Source organism: Tasmannia lanceolata, unplaced genomic scaffold (assembly GCF_043159265.1).
Source record: "Tasmannia lanceolata isolate RefF3 unplaced genomic scaffold, GAP_Taslan_0.1 ptg000013l, whole genome shotgun sequence".
Taxonomy (NCBI): Eukaryota; Viridiplantae; Streptophyta; class Magnoliopsida; order Canellales; family Winteraceae; genus Tasmannia; species Tasmannia lanceolata.
In genome coordinates this window covers 20,153,524-20,175,781 of record NW_027518690.1, presented here as the reverse complement: position 1 = coordinate 20,175,781, position 22,258 = coordinate 20,153,524, and the positions used below count along the sequence as shown (strand labels likewise).

At 41.0% G+C, this 22,258-nt stretch overlaps 1 protein-coding gene across 1 annotated transcript; it reads right to left on the bottom strand.

The window, feature by feature from the left end:
- Nucleotides 1-2,287: 2,287 nt before the first annotated feature.
- On the bottom strand, nucleotides 2,288-13,698 carry LOC143891060 (uncharacterized). Its single transcript, XM_077395712.1, has 2 exons — nucleotides 13,461-13,698; nucleotides 2,288-2,526 (listed from the first exon to the last, which is right to left on the bottom strand). Exons 1-2 carry the CDS (start codon nucleotides 13,696-13,698, stop codon nucleotides 2,288-2,290), a joined length of 477 nt encoding a protein of 158 aa, XP_077251827.1.
- Between the last annotated feature and the right edge of the window lie 8,560 nt (nucleotides 13,699-22,258).

Genomic DNA, 22,258 nt, shown 5'->3' with positions numbered 1-22,258 from the left:
AAGAGTCGTCATCCAAGAAAGTAGGCCCTGGATCCCATGCTGTGCTCTGTCGCAACAGATAACCAGAGATTAAAAAAAAAGGTTCGTGCCTGGTGACGAATGGGGAAGGGGTTAGGCGCCCCCAATTCGCCCAAGTGCAAGCTCCTGGTCTCTTATGCCATTTATTATTAACTTTGAAGAGTTTTTGGCAAAAATCATGTGAAATGGGAACAATCATCCCCCGAGAAATCATCTATCTGAGCATGCATGACCCTGGGATGGGCAAAGAAAATGAACATCCAAATCCTAACTCATCGCATCTAATCCTAACTCATCACATCTAAGAAAGCAATAAACAATCTCATGCATAGCTACAGCTAACCAGATAATGATAGATATAATGAGATAAGGAAAGCAAATATCTAAGTTTAGACAGATAATCAAGCTAAGACGAATGGATAAACGCTATAGCTAAGCAATCAAAGCAGTAAAGTAAACACACTAGCATGCGAGCCTATGCAAGAGATAAGACTAAGAAAATGGCAATCGATCGCACGCTAGAAGAACAAACAAACAAGAATGCATGAGAAATCTAAGATAAGCACACAGCAAGCTAAAAGGTGTAAGAAAAGAAAGAAATCGGAAAATCAACGGCATGTGAGAACCAAAAATGCTAGGGCAAAGAAGATGGAACACACGATAGGCTCAGAGGGCGATTCAAAAGGAATCAAGCCCAGCGATCCTAATCTGCTGAAGATCGGACAAGTCTCGCGATCGTCATGACCTATCGTTGGGCTCAGCGAGGATAATCCCTGTAAAGGGGCCACACTACGTCATCGCCCGTCCCAAAACCCGATAAAACGTCAGAAAACCGATGGAAACCGGAAAATCACGATGAAAACCGGAAATGGAATAAAAAGAGGGCTCCGAGTGACCTGGCAATCACCATCCTTGCCCATTTTTGTTTTTTTTGTTTTGAAATGTTTGAAAATATTTATTAAAAAGGTTTGACTGAACTTGGGTGGACCCAAGCTACCTACGCACCCTGCGGAGAGGGACCAAGCCAACGTAGTTCGGACGAAAAGGTGAGAAATATTTGTAAAATAGTGAAAAAAAAAGGTGACTGGACTCCGGATGCCAGCTGCACGCCCGAGCTGCCTACGTACCCCTCAGCTAGGGATCAAGCCATCCGTAGTTCGGACTAGAATTTCCTAACTACTCCTAATGACTCTTGATTTTTGAGATTTTTGGTTTTTACATGTTTTTGAAGTGTTTTTTGAATTTTTGACACAAGAGGACAGAATCCTATCATCATAAGGGTAGGATAGACTCCTGATATCCAGCAAAGGTTGGACAGCAGCCTATGCTTTGCGGGGGAATTGAACAGAATCACGACTCTGCAAGGGTTGGACAGCATCCTATACCTTGCAAGAGCGGATGAAAATCACATGACTTAATGTGAGGATGGACAGAATCCTAACCCCTATGATGGTAGGACAGACTCCTGAAAGACTGAAGGACTGACTCCTATGCTGAAGACTGACTCTGAAAGATGGAAGGACAGAATCCTAAACTGGGATAGGACAGAATCCTAAACTCTACAAGGGTAGGACAGACTCCTAAACCCTAGGATGGTAGGACGGACTCCTAAACTCTCTATGCCCGTCTCTAAAGAGGAAGAAATCCCTTAACCTGCGGAAACTCTAAGGCAGGAAGGGAAGGGGGTTGCTCAAGAAACGTTCCGTCATAGCCATAACCCAAAAGAGCTCCGAAATGAACGAACACTCCCCCCAAGAATTAATAGAAACTCTAATTGAAAGATCTAATTCAGCACAATTACCAGGTCATGAGAATTCTGATATCAATATGCTGAAACCTCATAGAAAATAAAACCAATCAAAGAGAGAATGAAGATATCATGCTCAGAGATCAAAACAACCAAATGGGGTACAAAGAGTTGAATAGGCTGTACAATTTTTAGAAGGAAAAGCACAAGATGCTTTGAATAAGAAATGCAAAGGTCTAAGAAAAATAAAAATGAAATTATACCTTATAAGTAGCGCCTGTTGATCTTGCTCTTCTTCATCTTATTCTCCTTCCTCTCCTGGATTGAGCGCGGTGCTGATAGCGGCAATGGAAACGAACGTCCACCAGATTTTGCGGGTTTGCCGAGGTGGACTCGGATGATGGTGACGGGGATGAAGGGTCTCGGGTTCTTGCTATCAGCTGGGTGTAGGAAGTTATTGAACTCAATTCGATTTAGAAGGCCATCTCCATCCTCATCTGAAGAATTAAAATGATCTTTTCTCTACCAACCCATACCATCACCATTTGAACTATTATCAGAAGAAGAAAGCCGAACCCTACTAGGAGGCTCATACTCTTGGAAAGACACAAAACCATCACGGTTCTTGTCGTGCACCTCCACATCCCTAACCGTCCGAGGCGAAACCTCCTTCTCCGCCGTTCTCATATTCCACTCAGTCAACTCATCAGAACTCACAAACCCATCAACATGATCTAGATCAATCCTTGGTAATATTAAACCTTTCACCGTCGTTCAAATAATCCTCAGCATCAATGGTATCTTCCCATTCGGGTTGCAATTCGTGACCAGGAGCAGAGTGACTGGAGAGGAATTCCTTGTGATTTTGCTCGAAAAATCGCCTCTCCCACTCCTTGTCTTCGCGGCGCCTCTCGATGTCTGCAATTATGGGGTCGAATGGGATTTGTTGGTGGTTGGATGAGAGGAGATTGAAGGAGGAGGTGGTGGTGGGTGGATTCGGTCGGAGATGGGGTAAAAATGAAATGAAGAGGGTTTGGATGGTTTTAAAGTGGGTTTTGCAGAAAACAGGGGAAGATGATGAAGGGGTGTAAATGAGGGGAGATGGTTGGATTTGTGAAGATTGAGGTGATAACCGACCAGCCGGAGCTCCGGTCAAACCGCCGGAAAAGATGGGTAGAATGGGTTTGGGTTTCGGTGGGATTTTCCCCCTTCTCTGCTGCTCTCTGTTTTGGTGAGAGAAAAATGAGATCCCCCTCCTTTTTGCCGAAATGAGAAGAGGGTTTGGGGAAAATGGCAAAGGGGGTTGGAGAAGATGAAGGGGTGGCTGATTGGAGAAGAAGGTGGAAGTGGGTTTCGGTTTTGCAAAAATGGCTTTGGAGGTTGAAGATGGGGTTCGGATGAGGAGATGGTGGTCGATGGTGATGATCGAGGTAAGGGCGATCGGCCGACGGCTCAAGGTGGGAGTGGAGGAGATAGGGATGGTGGTCGGAAGTTGCAGAGACCGAACGGAAGATAAGTGGCCGGAGGGTTTTGAAAAAGGGTTCCACAGAAGTGGGTCTTGAAACGGGTTTTGGGTAGAGATGGGGTTCGGATGGTGGTGGAGAGGGTTTGGTAGTGATGGTTGAGAAATTAGTGGTGGTGGTGGTAACGGTGGGAATGGCAGAAATGGTGCTGCCGGATTCCGGCCGGTGGATGGTCCGAGGTAGAAGAAGGGAGGTGGTGATGGGGGTTGCCGGTGCCAAGATGATGGTGGTGTGGATGGGGGCTTGCCGACGGCAAGGGAGATTGCCGGAGGAGATGAAGATGGTCGGCGGCTCTTTCGCTTCTTCTACCCCCTCGTAATGAAGAAAATGAGCTAGCTCTCTAAAGCCCTAATTCGACGCATATATAAAGGGGAATGAAAATTTATTTTCCCCCATCCTCCATGGACACCCCCATGGTTTGATTTATGACCGCTCTTTTTTCGCTGGGACAACCCCTTCAAGTGTTATTCACTCCCCTTTTACATTGGCCAAATTACAATAATAGCACAAACTTGGCTCGCCCTATTCGCCATTTCTTATCCGATTCCTGCGAGATTTTGCAGGGGCACTCTTAGGAATATTAACAACTTCTCAGGGAATTTGTACCTATAAATGTACACAATAAGTTGGTAAAATTTCGGTTCTCTCTTCGCTTGGATCCACTTTCTCAAAAATTTATTCAACTTCACGAGTTTTATTCGACTTTGGGGATTTTAGGGCCTTGTCAAAATGGGGTGTCTACAGATGCCCCTCTTTGGCAGAGTGTGCTTGTCATACTGAAGCCAAAGCCGAACAGACAACACATTTTGACTGGCCCAAGGTTTCAAACGGAAGGGATGCAAGGGGGCGACGAGATGGATCGACGAGACAGATTCTCATCAAGAATGAATGATAAAGTGAATTGACAAGACAGATTCTCGAAAAGAAAACTGAGATGGACTCTCAAGGGATAGTGAGACAGACTCTCACAAATTACAGAATGGAATGATTAGACAGTTATCATGATCAAACCTAAATTAGGATCTGAGAAGACAGCATCTTGACAGACCGACAAAGCGGAATGATTAGACAATCATCATGATCAAACCTAAATTAGGATCTGGGAAGACAGCATCTTGACAGATCAACAAAACGGAATGATTAGACAATCATCATGATCAAACCTAAATTAGGATCTGAGAAGACAGCATCTTGACAAATCAACAAAGCGGAATGATTAGACAATTATCATGATCAAACCTAAATTAGGATCTGAGAAGACAGCATCTTGACAGATCGACAAAGCAGAATGATTAGACAATTATCATGATCAAACCACTCTAGGATCTGAGAAGACAGCATCTTGACAGATCAACAAAGCGGAATGATTAGACAATTATCATGATCAAACCTAAATTAGGATCTGAGAAGACAGCATCTTGACAGATCAACAAAGCGGAATGATTAGACAGCATCATGATCATACCTAAATTAGGATCTGAGAAGACAGCATCTTGACAGATCAACAAAGCGGAATGATTAGACAGCATCATGATCATACCTAAATTAGGATCTGAGAATACAGCATCTTGACAGATCAACAAAGCGGAATGATTAGACAGCATCATGATCAAACCACTCTAGGATCTGAGAAGACAGCATCTTGACAGATCAACAAAGCGGAATGATTAGACAGCATCATGATCAAACCACTCTAGGATCTGAGAAGACAACATCTTGACAGATCAACAAAGCGGAATAATTAGACAGCATCATGATCAAACCTAAATTAGGATATGAGAAGACAACATCTTGACAGATCAACAAAGCTGAATGATTAGATAGCATCATGATCATACCTAAATTAGGATCTGAGAAGACAGCATCTTGACAGATCAACAAAGCGGAATGATTAGACAGCATCATGATCAAACCACTCTAGGATCTGAGAAGACAGCATCTTGATAGATCAATAAAGCAGAATGATTAGACAGCATCATGATCATACCTAAATTAGGATATGAGAAGACAGCATCTTGACAGATCAACAAAGCGGAATGATTAGACAGCATCATGATCATACCTAAATTAGGATCTGAGAAGACAGCATCTTGACAGATCAACAAAGCGGAATGATTAGACAGCATCATGATCAAACCACTCTAGGATCTGAGAAGACAGCATCTTGACAGATCAACAAAGCGGAATGATTAGACAGCATCATGATCATACCTAAACTGAAAATTTGACTTGGAAAACGCGCTCAAGTTTCTCAAATCTTGAATTGTTAAGACTGCTATCTCAACTATCATCGCATGCTAGGTATCTTTTATGGCCCGACTTTCATCAGGACATAGAAGTTGCCCCTAGTATAATTTCCCATCCAATACAGGAGTCTTAACAAAACTCGAAGAGATTCAAGCTTTCTTTCATGAAATTTGGGTTACAATGATTTTTATTTTTTTGAAAGTTTTTTCTTTTTCTTTTCAACAACTTTGAAAGATTTTTTTTTCTTTTCTGTCTTTTCAACAGTTTGAAAGATTTGCCTTTTTTCATTTGGCTTTTTGGATTTGAAGCTCAGATCGACCAAGGACGGCCTCCTGGTGCTCTAGGCATAATACTTTTTAAATTGATCAAGGTTTGAGAGTTTTGCTAGTTTTTTTTTTATACCACAAATTGCAATGATAAGACAGTTGCTCATCACACAACCACTCAAGTTTGTGACACAGTCTCTCACCAAGCACACACTAAAATTGTGAGACAGTCTCTCACTAACAAATCAATAACATGAAACTCAAGAAGGAACAGTTTTGATTCAAGAAACTGAGATTTTGATCGATTCCATTACAGGATTGATTGTCTCTTGCCGAGAACTTTAGGAGTGCGATCTCTGTTGAGAACCAGACACATGTGACTTGCTGAGGTTTTGAGTAGACCATTTTTTCTGAGAGAACTGAATTCTGCTGGAGATTGAAGGTTGTGGGAGCAAATTCTAGATTCCGCTGGGAAAACTGATTTTCTTGGAGAATTGACTCTTCTGAAGAGTAGACCCAACTGGGGAGTTTAGAGGTTCGGCTTGAGATGTGCTCATACCCCTCTCATCTTAATTTGCTGGAGACATTGTTACTGATTGCCTTCGTGTGCTTGACATCTTTTATGACGCAAGTCATAAAAGATGCCCCTAGTATATTGTGTTTCCATGACAAGAGTTTTAAGGAGGTGGAACAATGATGGTTGAAGAAAAGATGCTTCATTTCATGAAGGGTTGAGGTTGCACAGTTTTTTTTTTGTATGGAGAGAGTAGGACAATCACCATGATGGCTGAGTCTGAGAATCCCTTCTTTCGCATTGCTCACTTTTTGAGGCTTAAGGTCTCTGGTAGGTTTGAACAAGATGTCTCTCGCCCCTTCTGATGCCTAAACCAGGATTTACTCTGAATTTTCTTTGCATTTTGGAGGACACACTCCCATTCTTCCAGCACCCGACAGTTTGGACTTTGTAAGGAAAGGGAACACAAATGTGAAGGAGGAAAAGATTTCTAAGGACTCAATCAAAGAAGATTCTTGTTGTTCGAAGGACTCGACTCGCTTTCAACTCACTCTTGGATCTGATGTGTTATTTTCAAGGGTATGGTTTGGCCACTCTTAGAGTATTTTGAAGACCGTGTCAAGAGGCACTACTCTCCTCTTTCGGTGTTTAAGTCATGGTTATTATCCCTTTCGGATTGCTCGATTTCAATGCCCCCAGTTTAGAAGAATGTTAAAGTAAGCTTCCTGGCGGCACTACTTGGACTCCGAGATTTTACCCTGGTTGAAGACTGTTTCTCCATCTCAATGATTCGTTTTTTGTTGGAAGTCATTGCCATTGACCAGATTACCTTTCCAGGTTTTCAATCTGGCGGACCGCTTGCCCTAAGTTTTGCCTGGTTCGCCCTTTCGGGTTTTCAATCCAGCGGGCTTGATACCCTAACTTTTGCCTAAGCCGACTTTTCAGTTGTCAACTTAGTGGGTGAATGACTCTAAATTTTGCCTAGACCGCCCTCTCGAGTTTTCAGCCTAGTGGGTCTTCAGACTCCATCGTTTTTTCTTCTTGACTTTGAACCTCTGCTTGTTCACCAGAAGGACTTTCTAGGCGGGCTTGGGTTCAAAAGGGTTGGATATTTCTTTTGGATTTCAAAGTTTCAACCGAACCTGGATTGGTCAGGTTGCCTAAGTACTCCAAAAATGGAGGATTAGGTCTGCGCAGTTCGCTGGGGTTTGGAACAGAATGATTTGGCTTTTAAGCTCAAAGGTTGAAAGGGAATAATTTGACTTTTATTCCAAAGGTTGGAAGGGAATAATTTGACTTTCATTCCAAAGGTTGAAAGGGAATAATTTGACTTTTATTCCAAAGGTTGACCGAACCTGAATTGATCAGGTTGCCTACGTACCCTGTAGAAAGGGATCAAGTCAGAGGTAGTTCGAAACAAAATGCCCTTGGTTTGCGGGTGTTTGAAAAGAATATTTGATTTTGTTGAGGCTCGAAGGTGTTTGTAAAAGGATTTTTTTTAACTTAGGATTTTGGCATTTAAGGCTCAGGCGTCCAAGGATGGCCTTATGATGTTTTGGCATACAAGCTTCTTGAATGGCTAAGGTTCAATGGCTTTGAACTTTTTCCTCTTTCGCTTTTTTTTGAGGAGTCTGGCGGCATTTCCTGGCAAGGTGAAGACTTCATCTGCACTGTGCAAGCTAGACTGATTGAATTCCCACTTTGTCTTTGGGATCTTGCACTGATATTCGGGATTCTACCACTCTGGGTCTTCTCTGAATGCTGAAGATTTTGAAATTTTCAATCTATTTATCGACTCCTTTTCCTGCGATTCTGACGTTCTTGAAGAGTTGACGTGGGGCATGCTCCCTTCTCCTTTCTTCTCTGGATTCTATCTTCTTTTTTTTCTTTGTTCATTCTTCTTCTTTCTTCACTTGAAATGCGGGAATGCCCCTACTCCTTGATTACTTTGACTCGAAATTCCACCGGAATGTAAAGCCCAAGTATTCTTTTTGGGGTTCATGTTCTATGCTCATGACTTTGTTGTCCGAAAGTCTTCTCTCAATTTTTCATTAACTTCACTTGATGTCTCGTATTCTTCGTTTGAAATTTTTGCTTTTTTGACCCGATGTCTGAAACTGAGGGTGACTCACGTTGAACAGTGCCAAGGCACGCTTCCGGCTTATCCTCATAGGACCAAGCAACACTTCTTTGAACCCTCTAAATAGGTTTATCGATTCTTTGCGCTCTTAAGGAGATAAAATTTTACCAATCCTTATTTCTCGAGTTTCGGATTTCGATACCACTATCCACGGTATCGATTTCATCTTCAAGTGGCTTTGCTCGACACTCTTCCTCTCGTTTGATCATCTTTCAAATCTCGAGGAGAATTTCATCGGCATCCTCGTCCGAGGAGGGTGTCTTAATTTGTTTGTTAACATTAGATCCAAGAGTGAACATACACAAGAATATTGACGACACTGGAATCAAATGTTCATTGCATTGAATGTTTGAAGTACATCAATGATTTTTGATGCGCCACGATAGGCTCTCCATCAAATTCAACAAAAGACTGGACATTGGCTCACAATGAGAGAGACCAATAAACACAACATACTTAGAATTGATATTGACGTGGTTAGACTTACCAACTTTGACAGGAGGGTTGGTATACACACTTCAAAATAAATTTCAAAGATGAGACACTTCATCGGAGGCAACGGATTGGCGCTGAAAGTTCAAGGGCAACGTGCCTTCCTTAATGATGATAATGATTGGAGAGATCGACCCTGGAGTTAGAATCTCAGAAGGGGCAATCCTATAATGTCCTATCAACTTGGCTCAAACTGATCCATTGGCATTGGTGGGATTTTCTCTGGCATGGTGATATCTCCTGAATTTCAAGCTCTGACATCTTTCATTTTCCCTATGCAATCAATCTACTTCCTAGCCCCAGGGTGGTACAGGTAAAGGTAGTAAGATATATGAAGGGTTGAATGAGTGAAATGGTTACCATGGTGGGTGTAGGAGGTGCAACACGGTTAGGTGTAGGGTTCTTGGAAGCACTTGAGTTCAAGAATAATGAGGGGATCTCTGTCTATCAGGTCATGGATATCATCATCATCTCTCTCATTTCTGTCAAGACGAGATTTTCAGTATACTCAGCCATCTAGGCAATGTGAGAGGAAATAGGTACAACGGACTAGCTAGACCAAGCGAGTTCAGAGATGAAAGCTCTTTTAGGGTTGATGGTAGATGAGTGACTAAGACTCCTGTCATGGACACCATAAACACTAGGCTCAATGAGAATTAATCGCATGACAATGTAATGTGCAAGTTGAAACAAAAGGTAGCACAAACACATCCTTCCCTTGGATAAAATCTGACAGCATAACAGATGTACATGAAGATGTGGTACGGCAAGTACATGGCTTGTCAACAAGCCTAAAAGGATGATGACCACACTCAAGGTATTTGGAGAAAATTCGGCAGCATAACGGCTATACCAAGAGATGTGGTAAGGTAAGCACATGGTTTGTCAACGAACCCAAAAGGATAATGATTACACTCAAGGGTTCTAAAAAAAATCGACAGCATGACTGCTATACTAGGAGGGTCTTAGCAACTAAACATGAAGGGTATGCCGTCATGGTCAAGATAAAGCAGGACTCTCAGCAAGAACACACACTCCGGTAATGATAATGGCAAGATAGACTCATAATCGACATGCAAAGTACATCTGATCAGGATCAATCAAATGATCAAGCTCATGGGAGATAGATCATGGTTAAAAGAGCCAAGCATCTGATGATAATCCACAGAATGGATAGAGAGGAATAATTGATTAGATTATGAAGGAAAACTTAACTAGGAAGTAAACCCTAATCTAATAACAGATATGTATACATATAAATATATACATATACACATATATACATATATCCTAACCAGGGGCACCAGCCCTAACCTGATCTAGCGAAGTCAAGAAGATCCCGACTCAAGACAGACTGATAAGTGTACTAGGACCGTGCTGTAGCCATATAAAATGAGCTACCCTAGTCTACAAAGGGGACAAGGCTCCTAACTCTAAGCTTTACATGTGTAAGCAACACATGTTCGACCCTTATATGAATGTAATATACTTATATAAACATGTGTACTTCCTAGTTGGATTTCACTAAGTCAGTAAGTATATACATAATATATAAAATAAAGTAGGGCTCCGGACTCAATCTATCGGGTACTATGCTTATGAACCATACTTAATATGTATAACTCAAGTGCACTAAGTGTTATACATAGTATGCTTCATTGCTCATCGGCTGCTGTAAACACAAGTGCACCGAGTGTTTACGGCTGCAGCGCTGGCGCATAGCTTGGAAATAGATTCAACAATACCATCAGGGTGTAATAACATCCCAGTCGGGCACGCAATGAATCTATCCCGTGGAGCCAATAATGAAAAACAATGAAAGAAATAAAAAATATGACAATGCCTACTTTGCAGGGTGTGAATCCCTTGTTTTAATTACGCACCTACTTGGTGCCCCTGGATTTCTAACGATAAAGTTCCCATTTAACTTGGTTTTGACCCAAATTTCTTCAAAATTAATTGAAATGGCATTTTTACAGAGTTAGGCAATGTTTCAAGCAATCCCCAGTGGAGTCGCCATCCTGTGGACCCCTATCCGAGAGAGGCGGGGGGACGTGCCCCCACGCGACGAGTCTCTGGATCATCCACGTGAAGGAGAGCTCCACCAAGGAACTCTCAAAAGAGTGTCCCTCACAGCATGAGAGGCGATGTAAAGTGAGATACCTCTCGATTCGGGGACTAGCCCGGATTCGAGACGCACCTTAAACAAGGAAAGAGTCGTCATCCAAGGAAGTAGGCCCTGGATCCCATGCTATGCTCTGTCGCAACAGATAACCAGAGATAAAAAAAAGGTCTGTGCCTGGTGACGAATGGGGAAGGGGTTAGGCGCCCCCAATTCGCCCAAGTGCAATCACCTGGTCTCTTATGCCATTTATTATTAACTTTGAAGAGTTTTGGGCAAAAATCATGTGAAATGGTAACAATCATCCCCCGAGAAATCGTCTATCTAAGCATGCATGACCCGGGGATGGGCAAAGAAAATGAACATCCAAATCCTAACTCATCGCATCTAATCCTAACTCATCACATCTAAGAAAGCAATAAACAATCGCATGCATAGCTACAGCTAACCAGATAATGATAGATATAATGAGATAAGGAAAGCAAATATCTAAGTTTAGACAGATAATCAAGCTAAGACGAATGGATAAACGCTATAGCTAAGCACTCAAAGCAGTAAAGTAAACACACCAGCATGCGAGCCTATGCAAGAGATAAGACTAAGAAAATGGCAATCGATCGCACGCTAGAAGAACAAACAAACTAGAATGCATGAGAAATCTAAGATAAGCACACACCAAGCTAAAAGGTGTAAGAAAAGAAAGAAATCGAAAAATCAACGGCATGTGAGAACAAAAAATGCTAGGGGAAAGAAGATGGAACACACAATAGGCTCAAAGGGTGATTCAAAAGAAATCAAGCCCAGCGATCCTAATCTACTGAAGATCGGACAAGTCTCGCGATCGTCATGACCTATCGTTGGGCTCAGCGAGGACAATCCCTGTAAAGGGGCCACGCTACGTCATCGCCCGTCCCAAAACTCGATAAAACGTCAGAAAACCAATGGAAACCGGAAAATCACGATGAAAACCGGAAATGGAATAAAAAGAGGGCTCCGAGTGACCTGGCAATCACCATCCTTGCCCATTTTTTTTTTTTTTTGTTTTGAAATGTTTGAAAATATTTATTAAAAAGGTTTGACTGAACTTGGGTGGACCCAAGCTACCTACGTACCCTGCGGAGAGGGATCAAGCCAACGTAGTTCGGACGAAAAGGTGAGAAATATTTGTAAAATGGTGTAAAAAAAAAAGGTGACTGGACTCGGGATGCCAGCTGCACGCCCGAGCTGCCTACGTACCCCTCAGCTAGGGATCAAGCCATCCGTAGTTCGGACTAGAATTTCCTAACTACTCCTAATGACTCTTGATTTTTGAGATTTTTGGTTTTTAGATGTTTTTGAAGTGTTTTTGAATTTTTGCCACAAGATGGCAGAATCCTATCATCATAAGGGTAGGATAGACTCCTGATATCCAGCAAAGGTTGGACAGCATCCTATGCTTTGCGGGGGAATTGAACAGAATCACGACTCTGCAAGGGTTGGACAGCATCCTATACCTTGCAAGAGCGGATGAAAATCACATGACTTGATGAGATGATGGACAGAATCCTAACCCTTATGATGATAGCACAGACTCCCGAAAGACTGAAGCACTGACTCCTATGCTGAAGACTGACTCTGAAAGATGGAAGGACAGAATCCTAAACTGGGATAGGACAGAATCCTAAACTCTACAAGGGTAGGACAGACTCCTAAACCCTAGGATGGTAGGACGGACTCCTAAACTCTCTATGCCCGTCTCTAAAGAGGAAGAAATCCCTTAACCTGCGGAAACTCTAAGGCTGGAAGGGAAGGGGGTTGCTCAAGAAACGTTCCGTCATAGCCATAACCCAAAAGAGCTCCAAAATGAATGAACACTCCCCCCAAGAATTAATAGAAACTCTAATTGAAAGATCTAATTCAGCACAATTACCAGGTCATGAGAATTCTGATATCAATATGCTGAAACCTCATAGAAAATAAAACCAATCAAAGAGCGAATGAAGATATCATGCTTGGAGATCAAAACAACCAAATGGGGTACAAAGAGTTGAATAGGCTGTACAATTTTTAGAAGGAAAAGCACAAGATGCTTTGAATAAGAAATGCAAAGGTCTAAGAAAAATAAAAATGAAATTATACCTTATAAGTAGCGCCTGTTAATCTTGCTCTTCTTCATCTTATTCTCCTTCCTCTCCTGGATTGAGCGCGGTGCTGATAGCGGCAATGGAAACGAACGTCCACCAGATTTTGCGGGTTTGCCGAGGTGGACTCGGATGATGGTGACGGGGATGAAGGGTCTCGGGTTCTTGCTATCAGCTGGGTGTAGGAAGTTATTGAACTCAATTCGATTTAGAAGGCCATCTCCATCCTCATCTGAAGAATTAAAATGATCTTTTCTCTACCAACCCATACCATCACCATTTGAACTATTATCAGAAGAAGAAAGCTGAACCCTACTAGGAGGCTCATACTCTTGGAAAGACACAAAACCATCACGGTTCTTGTCGTGCACCTCCACATCCCTAACTGTCCGAGGCGAAACCTCCTTCTCCGCCGTTCTCATATTCCACTCAGTCAACTCATCAGAACTCACAAACCCATCAACAGGATCTAGATTAATCCTTGGTAATATTAAACATTTCACCGTCATTCAAATAATCCTCAGCATCAATGGTATCTTCCCATTCGGGTTGCAATTCGTGACCAGGAGCAGAGTGACTGGAGAGGAATTCCTTGTGATTTTGCTCGAAAAATCGCCTCTCCCACTCCTTGTCTTCGCGGCGCCTCTCGATGTCTGCAATTATGGGGTCGAATGGGATTTGTTGGTGGTTGGATGAGGGGAGATTGAAGGAGGAGGTGGTGGTGGGTGGATTCGGTCGGAGATGGGGTAAAAATGAAATGAAGAGGGTTTGGATGGTTTTAAAGTGGGTTTTGCAAAAAATAGGGGAAGATGATGAAGGGGTGTAAATGAGGGGAGATGGTTGGATTTGTGAAGATTGAGGTGATAACCGACCAGCCGGAGCTCCGGTCAAACCGCCGGAGAAGATGGGTAGAATGGGTTTGGGTTTCGGTGGGATTTTCCCCCTTCTCTGCTGCTCTCTGTTTTGGTGAGAGAAAAATGAGATCCCCCTCCTTTTTGCCGAAATGAGAAGAGAGTTTGGGGGGAATGGCAAAGGGGGTTGGAGAAGATGAAGGGGTGGCTGATTGGAGAAGAAGGTGGAAGTGGGTTTTGGTTTTGCAAAAATGGGTTTGGAGGTTGAAGATGGGGTTCGGATGAGGAGATGGTGGTCGATGGTGATGATCGAGGTAAGGGCGATCGGCCGACGGCTCAAGGTGGGAGTGGAGGAGATAGGGATGGTGGTCGGAAGTTGCAGAGACCGGCTGGAAGATGAGTGGCCGGAGGGTTTTCAAAAAGGGTTCCACAGAAGTGGGTCTTGAAACGGGTTTTGGGTAGAGATGGGGTTCGGATGGTGGTGGAGAGGGTTTGGTAGTGGTGGTTGAGAAATTAGTGGTGGTGGTGGTAACGGTGGGAATGGCAGAAATGGTGCTGCCGGATTTCGGCCGGTGGATGGTCCGAGGTAGAAGAAGGAAGGTGGTGATGGGGGTTGCCGGTGCCGAGATGAAGGTGGTGATGGGGGTTGCCGGTGCCGAGATGATGGTGGTGTGGATGGGGGCTTGCCAACGGCAAGGGAGATTGCCGGAGGAGATGAAGATGGTCGGCGGCTCCTTCTCTTCTTCTACCCCCTCGTAATGAAGAAAATGAGCTTCCTCTCTAAAGCCCTAATTCGACGCATATATAAAGGGTAATGAAAAAAACTTTCCCCCCCATCCTCCATGGACACCCCCATGGTTTGATTTATGACCGCTCTTTTTTCGCTGGGACAACCCCTTCAAGTGTTATTCACTCCCCTTTTACATTGGTCAAATTACAATAATAGCACAAACTTGGCTCGCCCTATTCGCCATTTCTTATCCGATTCCTGCGAGATTTTGCAGGGGCACTCTTAGGAATATTAACAACTTCTCAGGGAATTTGTACCTATAAATGTACACAATAAGTTGGTAAAATTCCGGTTCTCTCCTCGCTTGGATCCACTTTCTCAAAATTTTATTCAACTTCACGAGTTTTATTCGACTTTGGGGATTTTAGGGCCTTGTCAAAATGGGGTGTCTACAACTGGTCCTGCATTTCGTTACCCCAAACCCTGTAGACAAACCATATACATTGTAAAAGTCGTAGGCAGCCGCCTCGCTATCAAACTGCTGCTTTTCACCCGGTTTATGAGTTACGTTGCTCCTACCATTATCCTTAGTAGGAGTCTGCAAAATACATTAGGATTTTCCTCCTCACCAACCAAAAGAAATCCATTCCCCTCAACTTCATCATTTACTAACCCACCAGCAGCTTGTGATAACGTTCATCAACGATAATTAACCTATTAGCATCAACATCATCAATGGATAACCCACAAACATTTGACATAGTATCATCCATTACCTGAGAAGGGCATTGGGCATTGGGATGTTAGGTGATCATATACAACTCACAAGCACTATCATAAATTAAGAAATAAAATGCAAAGAAAAAAATACAAATGGCAAATTGTGCTAACGAAAAATAGAAAAAATCAACGGCAACCAAAGTGAAATAAAAGTGAAATCAACAACAACAACAATTGAAATAGGGTAAACTAATCGATCCCTAATAAACCACTTGAATGAAACACTAATAAAGCAGTTTGAAAAGGGTTCTTTTTCATAGAAATCACAGTAAATATACCCCAAAAAAATCTCTCTATACTGGTTCGATTTTTGTCAAAGATCAAAGAAGATGGTTTTCGTCCAGATTTTTCTTTTCACAACCCAAAAAATCGTAAAATCAAATAATTAGAGTTGGAAAAATCTAGGTTAGGTTTTCACAAGGGGGAGAATTTTTTAAAAAAAAATCTGTTGAAAAGGGTTCTTTTTCCTAACTATGTTTAATGAAAAAAGATAGATGGATTCGATATCATTGCAGATTTTTCAACTCTAATAAACTTCCAAACCATTCGAACCCCTAATAAATTGCTTTTCACATACAAAAAAGACAACGAATGCAATGAGGGGAAGAATCATACCTAATGGGTTAGGGTTAGGGTTCTCACAACCCAAAAAAAAAAATCAAAATAAGAGGGTTCGGTTTTTACAACCCAAAAATCAAATCCAAAAAAAAGTACTTAGGGCCCTATTCTGCTGGTTGGAACCCAGTAAATTCGAACCCCTATTAAACTGGTTTTCACACAGAAAAAAAGACAAAAAATGCTACTAGGGTTCGATTAGGGTTAGGTTTTTCACAACCTCCAAAAATAAAAATCAAAGCAGAGGGTTCGATTAGGGTTTTCACAACCCAAAAATCAGATGCAAAGAAAATGAAAACTGTTTTCTTCTTTGATCATTAGGGTTCGATTCTGCTGGTTCGAACCGTAAGGAACCAGTAGATTCGAAGCTTAACCACTGATTTTCACAAAAAGAAAAAAGAAAAAAATGAAACGAGAGGAAGTAATGGTACCTGGTACGCTAGCGAGAGGAAGAAGAAGAAGCTAGGTGAGCTTATCTTCGTGAGAGAGCTTGTCTCGCCTCTTTTTTCCAGAATAGTCGAGGCTTTCTGAAATGTTGTTGTTCAATGTGACTTTTGTTTTGATCAAACGGATGAAAACACCATCCAACGATCCATTACCTCCCTGCGTTAATAAAAGAGGGAGGAGTAGATAGCTTATCTACACGGCTGCATAGTGTCACTTTTCTCATATATATATATATATATATATATATATATATATATATATATATATATATATATATATATATATATATATATAGAGGAAAGTGAAGCTACACCACCGGTGTAGCTAACTTAGATACACCACCGGCTAAAAATACAATGGGCCCACATTGTTTTGGTGATCCAAAGAATTCATTTGATTGGCCCTCACATAGAGAGGGTGTCCACCAAAAATCAGCTCCATAGGATCATCCCAACCCTACGATTTGTGGAGGCAAAAATGAACGTGTAAAAACCTTCACAAATTTGTCCATTTTTGCCTCCACAGTTTGAAGGGTTGGGATGATCCTATGGAGCTGATTTTTGGTGGACACCCTATCTATGTGAGGGCCAATCAAATGAATGGTTTGGATCACCAAAACAATGTGGGCCCATTGTATTTTAAGCCGGCGGTGTAGCTAAGTTAGCTACAACGGCGGTGTAGCTTCACTTTCCTCATATATATATATATATATATATATATATATATATATATATATATGAGAAAACGGTTCCTACACATATGTGTAGAGAGTTCTCTACACACTAGCTTAAAATACAGTGGGGGCCCACATTATTTGGGTGATCCAAGCCATCCATTTTAAAGGCCCTCACATAGATATGGTGTCTACAAAAAATCAGATCCATAGGATCACCCCAACCCTACGATGTGTGGAGGTAAAATGGATGTCTTTAAACCTTTACAAATTAGTCCATTTTTTGCCTCCACACTTCGAATGGTTAGGATGATCCTATGGATCTGATTTTTTGTGGACACCCTATCTATGTGAGGGCCTTAAAAATGAATGGTTTGGATCACCCAAATAATGTGCCCCCCCACTGTATTTTAAGCTAGTGTGTAGATAACTTATCTACACATATGTGTAGGAACCGTTTTCTCATATATATATATATATATATATATATATATATATATAACGGTTTCTACACACATGTGTAGATAAGTTATCTACATACTAGTTTAAAATACAGTGGAGGGCCACATTGTTTCAGTTATCCAAACCATTCATTTGATTGGCCGACACATAGATAGGGTGTCCACAAAAAATCAGCCCAATAGGATCATCCTAACCCTTCGAACCGTGGAGGCAAAAAATGGACAGATTTGTGAAGGTTTATACACGTCCATTTTACCTGCACAAATCGTAGGATTAGGATGATCCTATGGAGCTGATTTTTTATGGACACCCTATCTATGTGAGGGCCAATCAAATGAATGGTTTGGATCACCGAAACAATATGCCCTCCACTGAATTTTAAGCTAGTGTGTAGATAACTTATCTACACATGTGTGTAGAAACCGTTCTCTCTCTCTCTCTCTCTCTCTATATATATATATATATATATATATATATATATAGAGAGAGAGAGAGAGAGAGAGAGAGAGAAAGAAAACGGTTCCTACACACGTGTAGAGAGTTCTCTACACACTAGCTTAAAATACAGTGGGGGCCCACATTGTTTGGGTGATCCAAGCAATCCATTTTAAAGGCCCTCACATAGATAGGGTGTCTACAAAAAATCAGATCCATAGGATCATTCCAACCCTACGATTTGTGGAGGTAAAATGGATGTCTTTAAACCTTCACAAATTAGTCCATTTTTTGCCTCCACAGTTCGAATGGTTAGGATGATTCTATGGATCTGATTTTTTGTGGACACCCTATCTATCTGAGGGCCTTAAAATGAATGGTTTGGATCACCCAAATAATGTGGCCCCCACTGTATTTTAAGCTAGTGTGTAGATAACTTATCTACACATATGTGTAGGAACCGTTTTCTCATATATATATATATATATATATATATATAGCAGAAGAGAAAAGGAGAGAATTTTGTCCATTTAACATGTCAATGTTGATTTTTACCGTTTTTTGCCCTCCCCACGTAGCTGTACATAATATCTATGTGAGGGTAAAAAAGGTATGAATGTTCAGAATTATTTGCAAAATCATTTTTACCGTTTTTTGCCCTCCCCACATATTTTTACATACTATCTATGTGAGGGTAAAAAATGTATGAATATTCGGAATTATTTGCAGAATCTGTGGCATTAACACCTCGCTGGTAATTTCGAATCTTGATTTGCTAGCCACCTTCTCCAAACGCTGTGTCTCACTCATCCTTTGCAATTGTATGTATTCAGAGCTTTGTCTTATTAGATGTGATGAAAAAGTGCACGGAAATACTATTTCTTGAAAGGTTGGTAGCAGTAATACTTAAAGAAAGAAGATAGCAATAAACGTAGTGAAGTTTGGGAGGGAAATTAAGGACAATGGGTACCTGATATCACAATTATAGAAAAAACTACAAAGAAGAAGTATCAAAATATGACAATTACGACAGAAGATGAATTTTTACCATTCAAAAAAAAAATGACAATTACGAAAAACTACTTTTCCTTATTAATTTTTTGAGGATACTACGAATTCCGCACACCTGTAAAAATATTTACAAATTCCGGGCACCTTCAGACGAACAACAGATTATGGAAATCTCTATAGATTGGAGGGCTAGGATCAGCCTATGGAAATGATTTTACGGGCACAACCTATTGATGTTGTGTTCTATCACATGGACGGTTTGGATCAACCTATGATGTGGTCCGTACAGTTCTTTGTCGGCCCGTGCATCGCACGGGATTTTTTACTAGTGTGTGTGTATATATATATAGGGACACATTTTTTTACGACAAATCGCTGGTCATCATGAAGTCCTCAACTCTACTAGTAACTCCCTTTTTTGGTAGGTAAGATGGGATTGAACCTCCAACCTCTAGGTCGAAGAACAAAGCCTAGACAATTGAGCTGGAGGTTCATGTTGGAGGAATTAGGTCAAGCAAGAGGTTGCTTGAAGCATTACACCCAAGGTATCTAATTTGGAATACCTAGTTTGTTGCCTCCAGCCCCTATATATAGAGATACACTTAATAGGTTAGTGGGCTCTAGCCCAAATAGGCCCACCACACCGGTCCATTATCTTATTGGGCTTATATTAGAACATACATGGGTTATATTATATACCCAACAATCTCCTCCTATGTTCTACATATAGCACAATCCAATAGATAGATAGTGTAATGTTCAAAACAACATATTGAATCATCCACATCACCATATGGTCTATATCATAAAAGATCTGTAATCCAAATGAAAACATGAATCCTTTTATGACAAACCAAGAGTTTTAGATATACAACAAGCTAAACTCAACCAAAAGGTAGTTCCACATATAAGTGAACCCCACTGATCTTAGATGAATTCATTCATGAGGTATGATTCTCATCGAGATCTAAAATAAAGTTCCACAAAAAAGTGAACTCTATGCATACTGAAATGTAAGCATAGTCTTTATGACTTTAGAAGATTTACTCATCAAGTAAGTCATCTTCATCAAAGTCCAAATCAAGACAAGCTCCTCCTTTTCGCCAATCCCTGTGAATTACCAAATATGGATTTCATGAAAATGAATCCAATCATTTGTGTAAAACACTAAATTATCTAGTTCTACCTGAAGAAGAACTTAGTACAATTTCATAATTCACGAAAGTATCTAGTTCTACCTGAAGAAGAACTTAAAGACCTAAACAGCTTCTTTTGCAAATAACTATTCCTAATTGTCAAGTTTCATTAAAGAACAAGACCAAATAGTTTCTTTTGCAAAGAACCATTTCATGTTTCTTTTTGGAATGTTACAGTCATCTTATCCATATTTGAGTTAAGCTGTATCATCAAGTTTGGAATGTACAACCTTTTCCAAAAATGACATGTCATCAAATGTGGAATGACACACAATAACTGTAAACATCGTCGAAACATATCAAGTGCTTATCTTAGCCAAAAGGGAGATTCGAAGATTCAAAATAACATGGATGTAGGTTAAGTCCTGTCTATACAGACTTTAACCCCATCTCTCCCACAGTTTTGAATATTTGATCTTTGGTCAGCCCCTATATGAGATCATCGGCCATATTATCCTTCGATTTCGTATCAATCAAAGTGATAATCTCGTGTTCTTGAGATAATTCAGCATGATATTTTCAGCCTAAGATGTCTCATCTTACCATTAAAGAGTGAGTTCTTCACAATCGTAATTGTAGCTTGATTATCACAGAACACACTTAAGGAACTAATCCTTAACTGGGTTAGTGGAATGTCCATAACCAGAATCAGAATCTTTATCTCCTCTGCTTTTATTTGCAACTGAAGCTAGAGCATAAAGTTCCAATTCGACTTCCACATAACATCAGTAGATTTGTTGTCCCCTGATTCTGATCCCCATGATTCATCAGAATATTCTTTCACGGTAAGTGAATGGCCACCATAGTTTTGAGCATACTCTTGAGTACACGAAAGGTATCTCATTAGCCTCATAAAGGCATCTCTATGCTCATGGCCAGGATTGCTAGTAAAACGACTCAGCATGCCAACTATAAAGGCTATGTCTGGCCTAGTGCAACTCATTGCATACATGAGACTACCAATCAGTTGAGAATAAGCTAACTGATTCACACTGTCTCCTTCATTAGAGATCAGCTTCTTGGTATAATCAAATGGTGTCTCAATCGGTTTGCACTAACTGCATCCCCATAAAGAAAGTAGTTTTTCAAGATAATAGGCTTGGCTAAGGGAAATCCCTTGCCTGTCAAAACTTACTTTCATACCAAGAATGGTGTCAACAACACCCAGGTCTTTCATGTCGAATTCTTTACCCAAGGTTAGTTCCACATTACTCACCAGAGAGAGAGAATGGATACAAGAATAAACATCTATATACAAGCAAATAATCACGACCTTATTCGACACAAAACGATAGTAAAGGCATTTATCTGAGTAATTGATTAGAAAACCCAAGCTCTTTACTACCTTGTCAAATTTTTGATGCCACACTTTAGGTGCTTGTTTAAGACCATACAAAGATTTGTGTAACGTACAAACTTAATTCTCGAAACCTTCAATGACAAACCCTTCAGGTTAGTTCATGTAGATTTCTTCTGACAGTTCTCCATTGAGAAAAGATGTCTTTACATCCATTTGATGCACAATAAAATGCTCAATAGATGCCAAAGCAAGAAGAATTCTTATCGAGGCCAAATGACAGACCGGTGAGTAAACATCAAAGTAGTCTATCCCACTGACTTGAGTATAGCCCTTAGCTACTAAACGTGCTTTATACCGAGCTATGGATCCGTCAGGATTAAGTTTCTTCTTCAAAATCCACTTACAGCCCACAGTCTTAACCCCTTTTGGCAAATCGACTAGCTGCCAAGTTTGAGTTTGTAACAGATAGCTGATTTCATCATCAATGGCTTCTGCCCACAACAAAGAGTCCCTAGATCTCATCGCTTCCTTATAGGTTGATGGATCATTCTCTACATGGTAGGTCACAA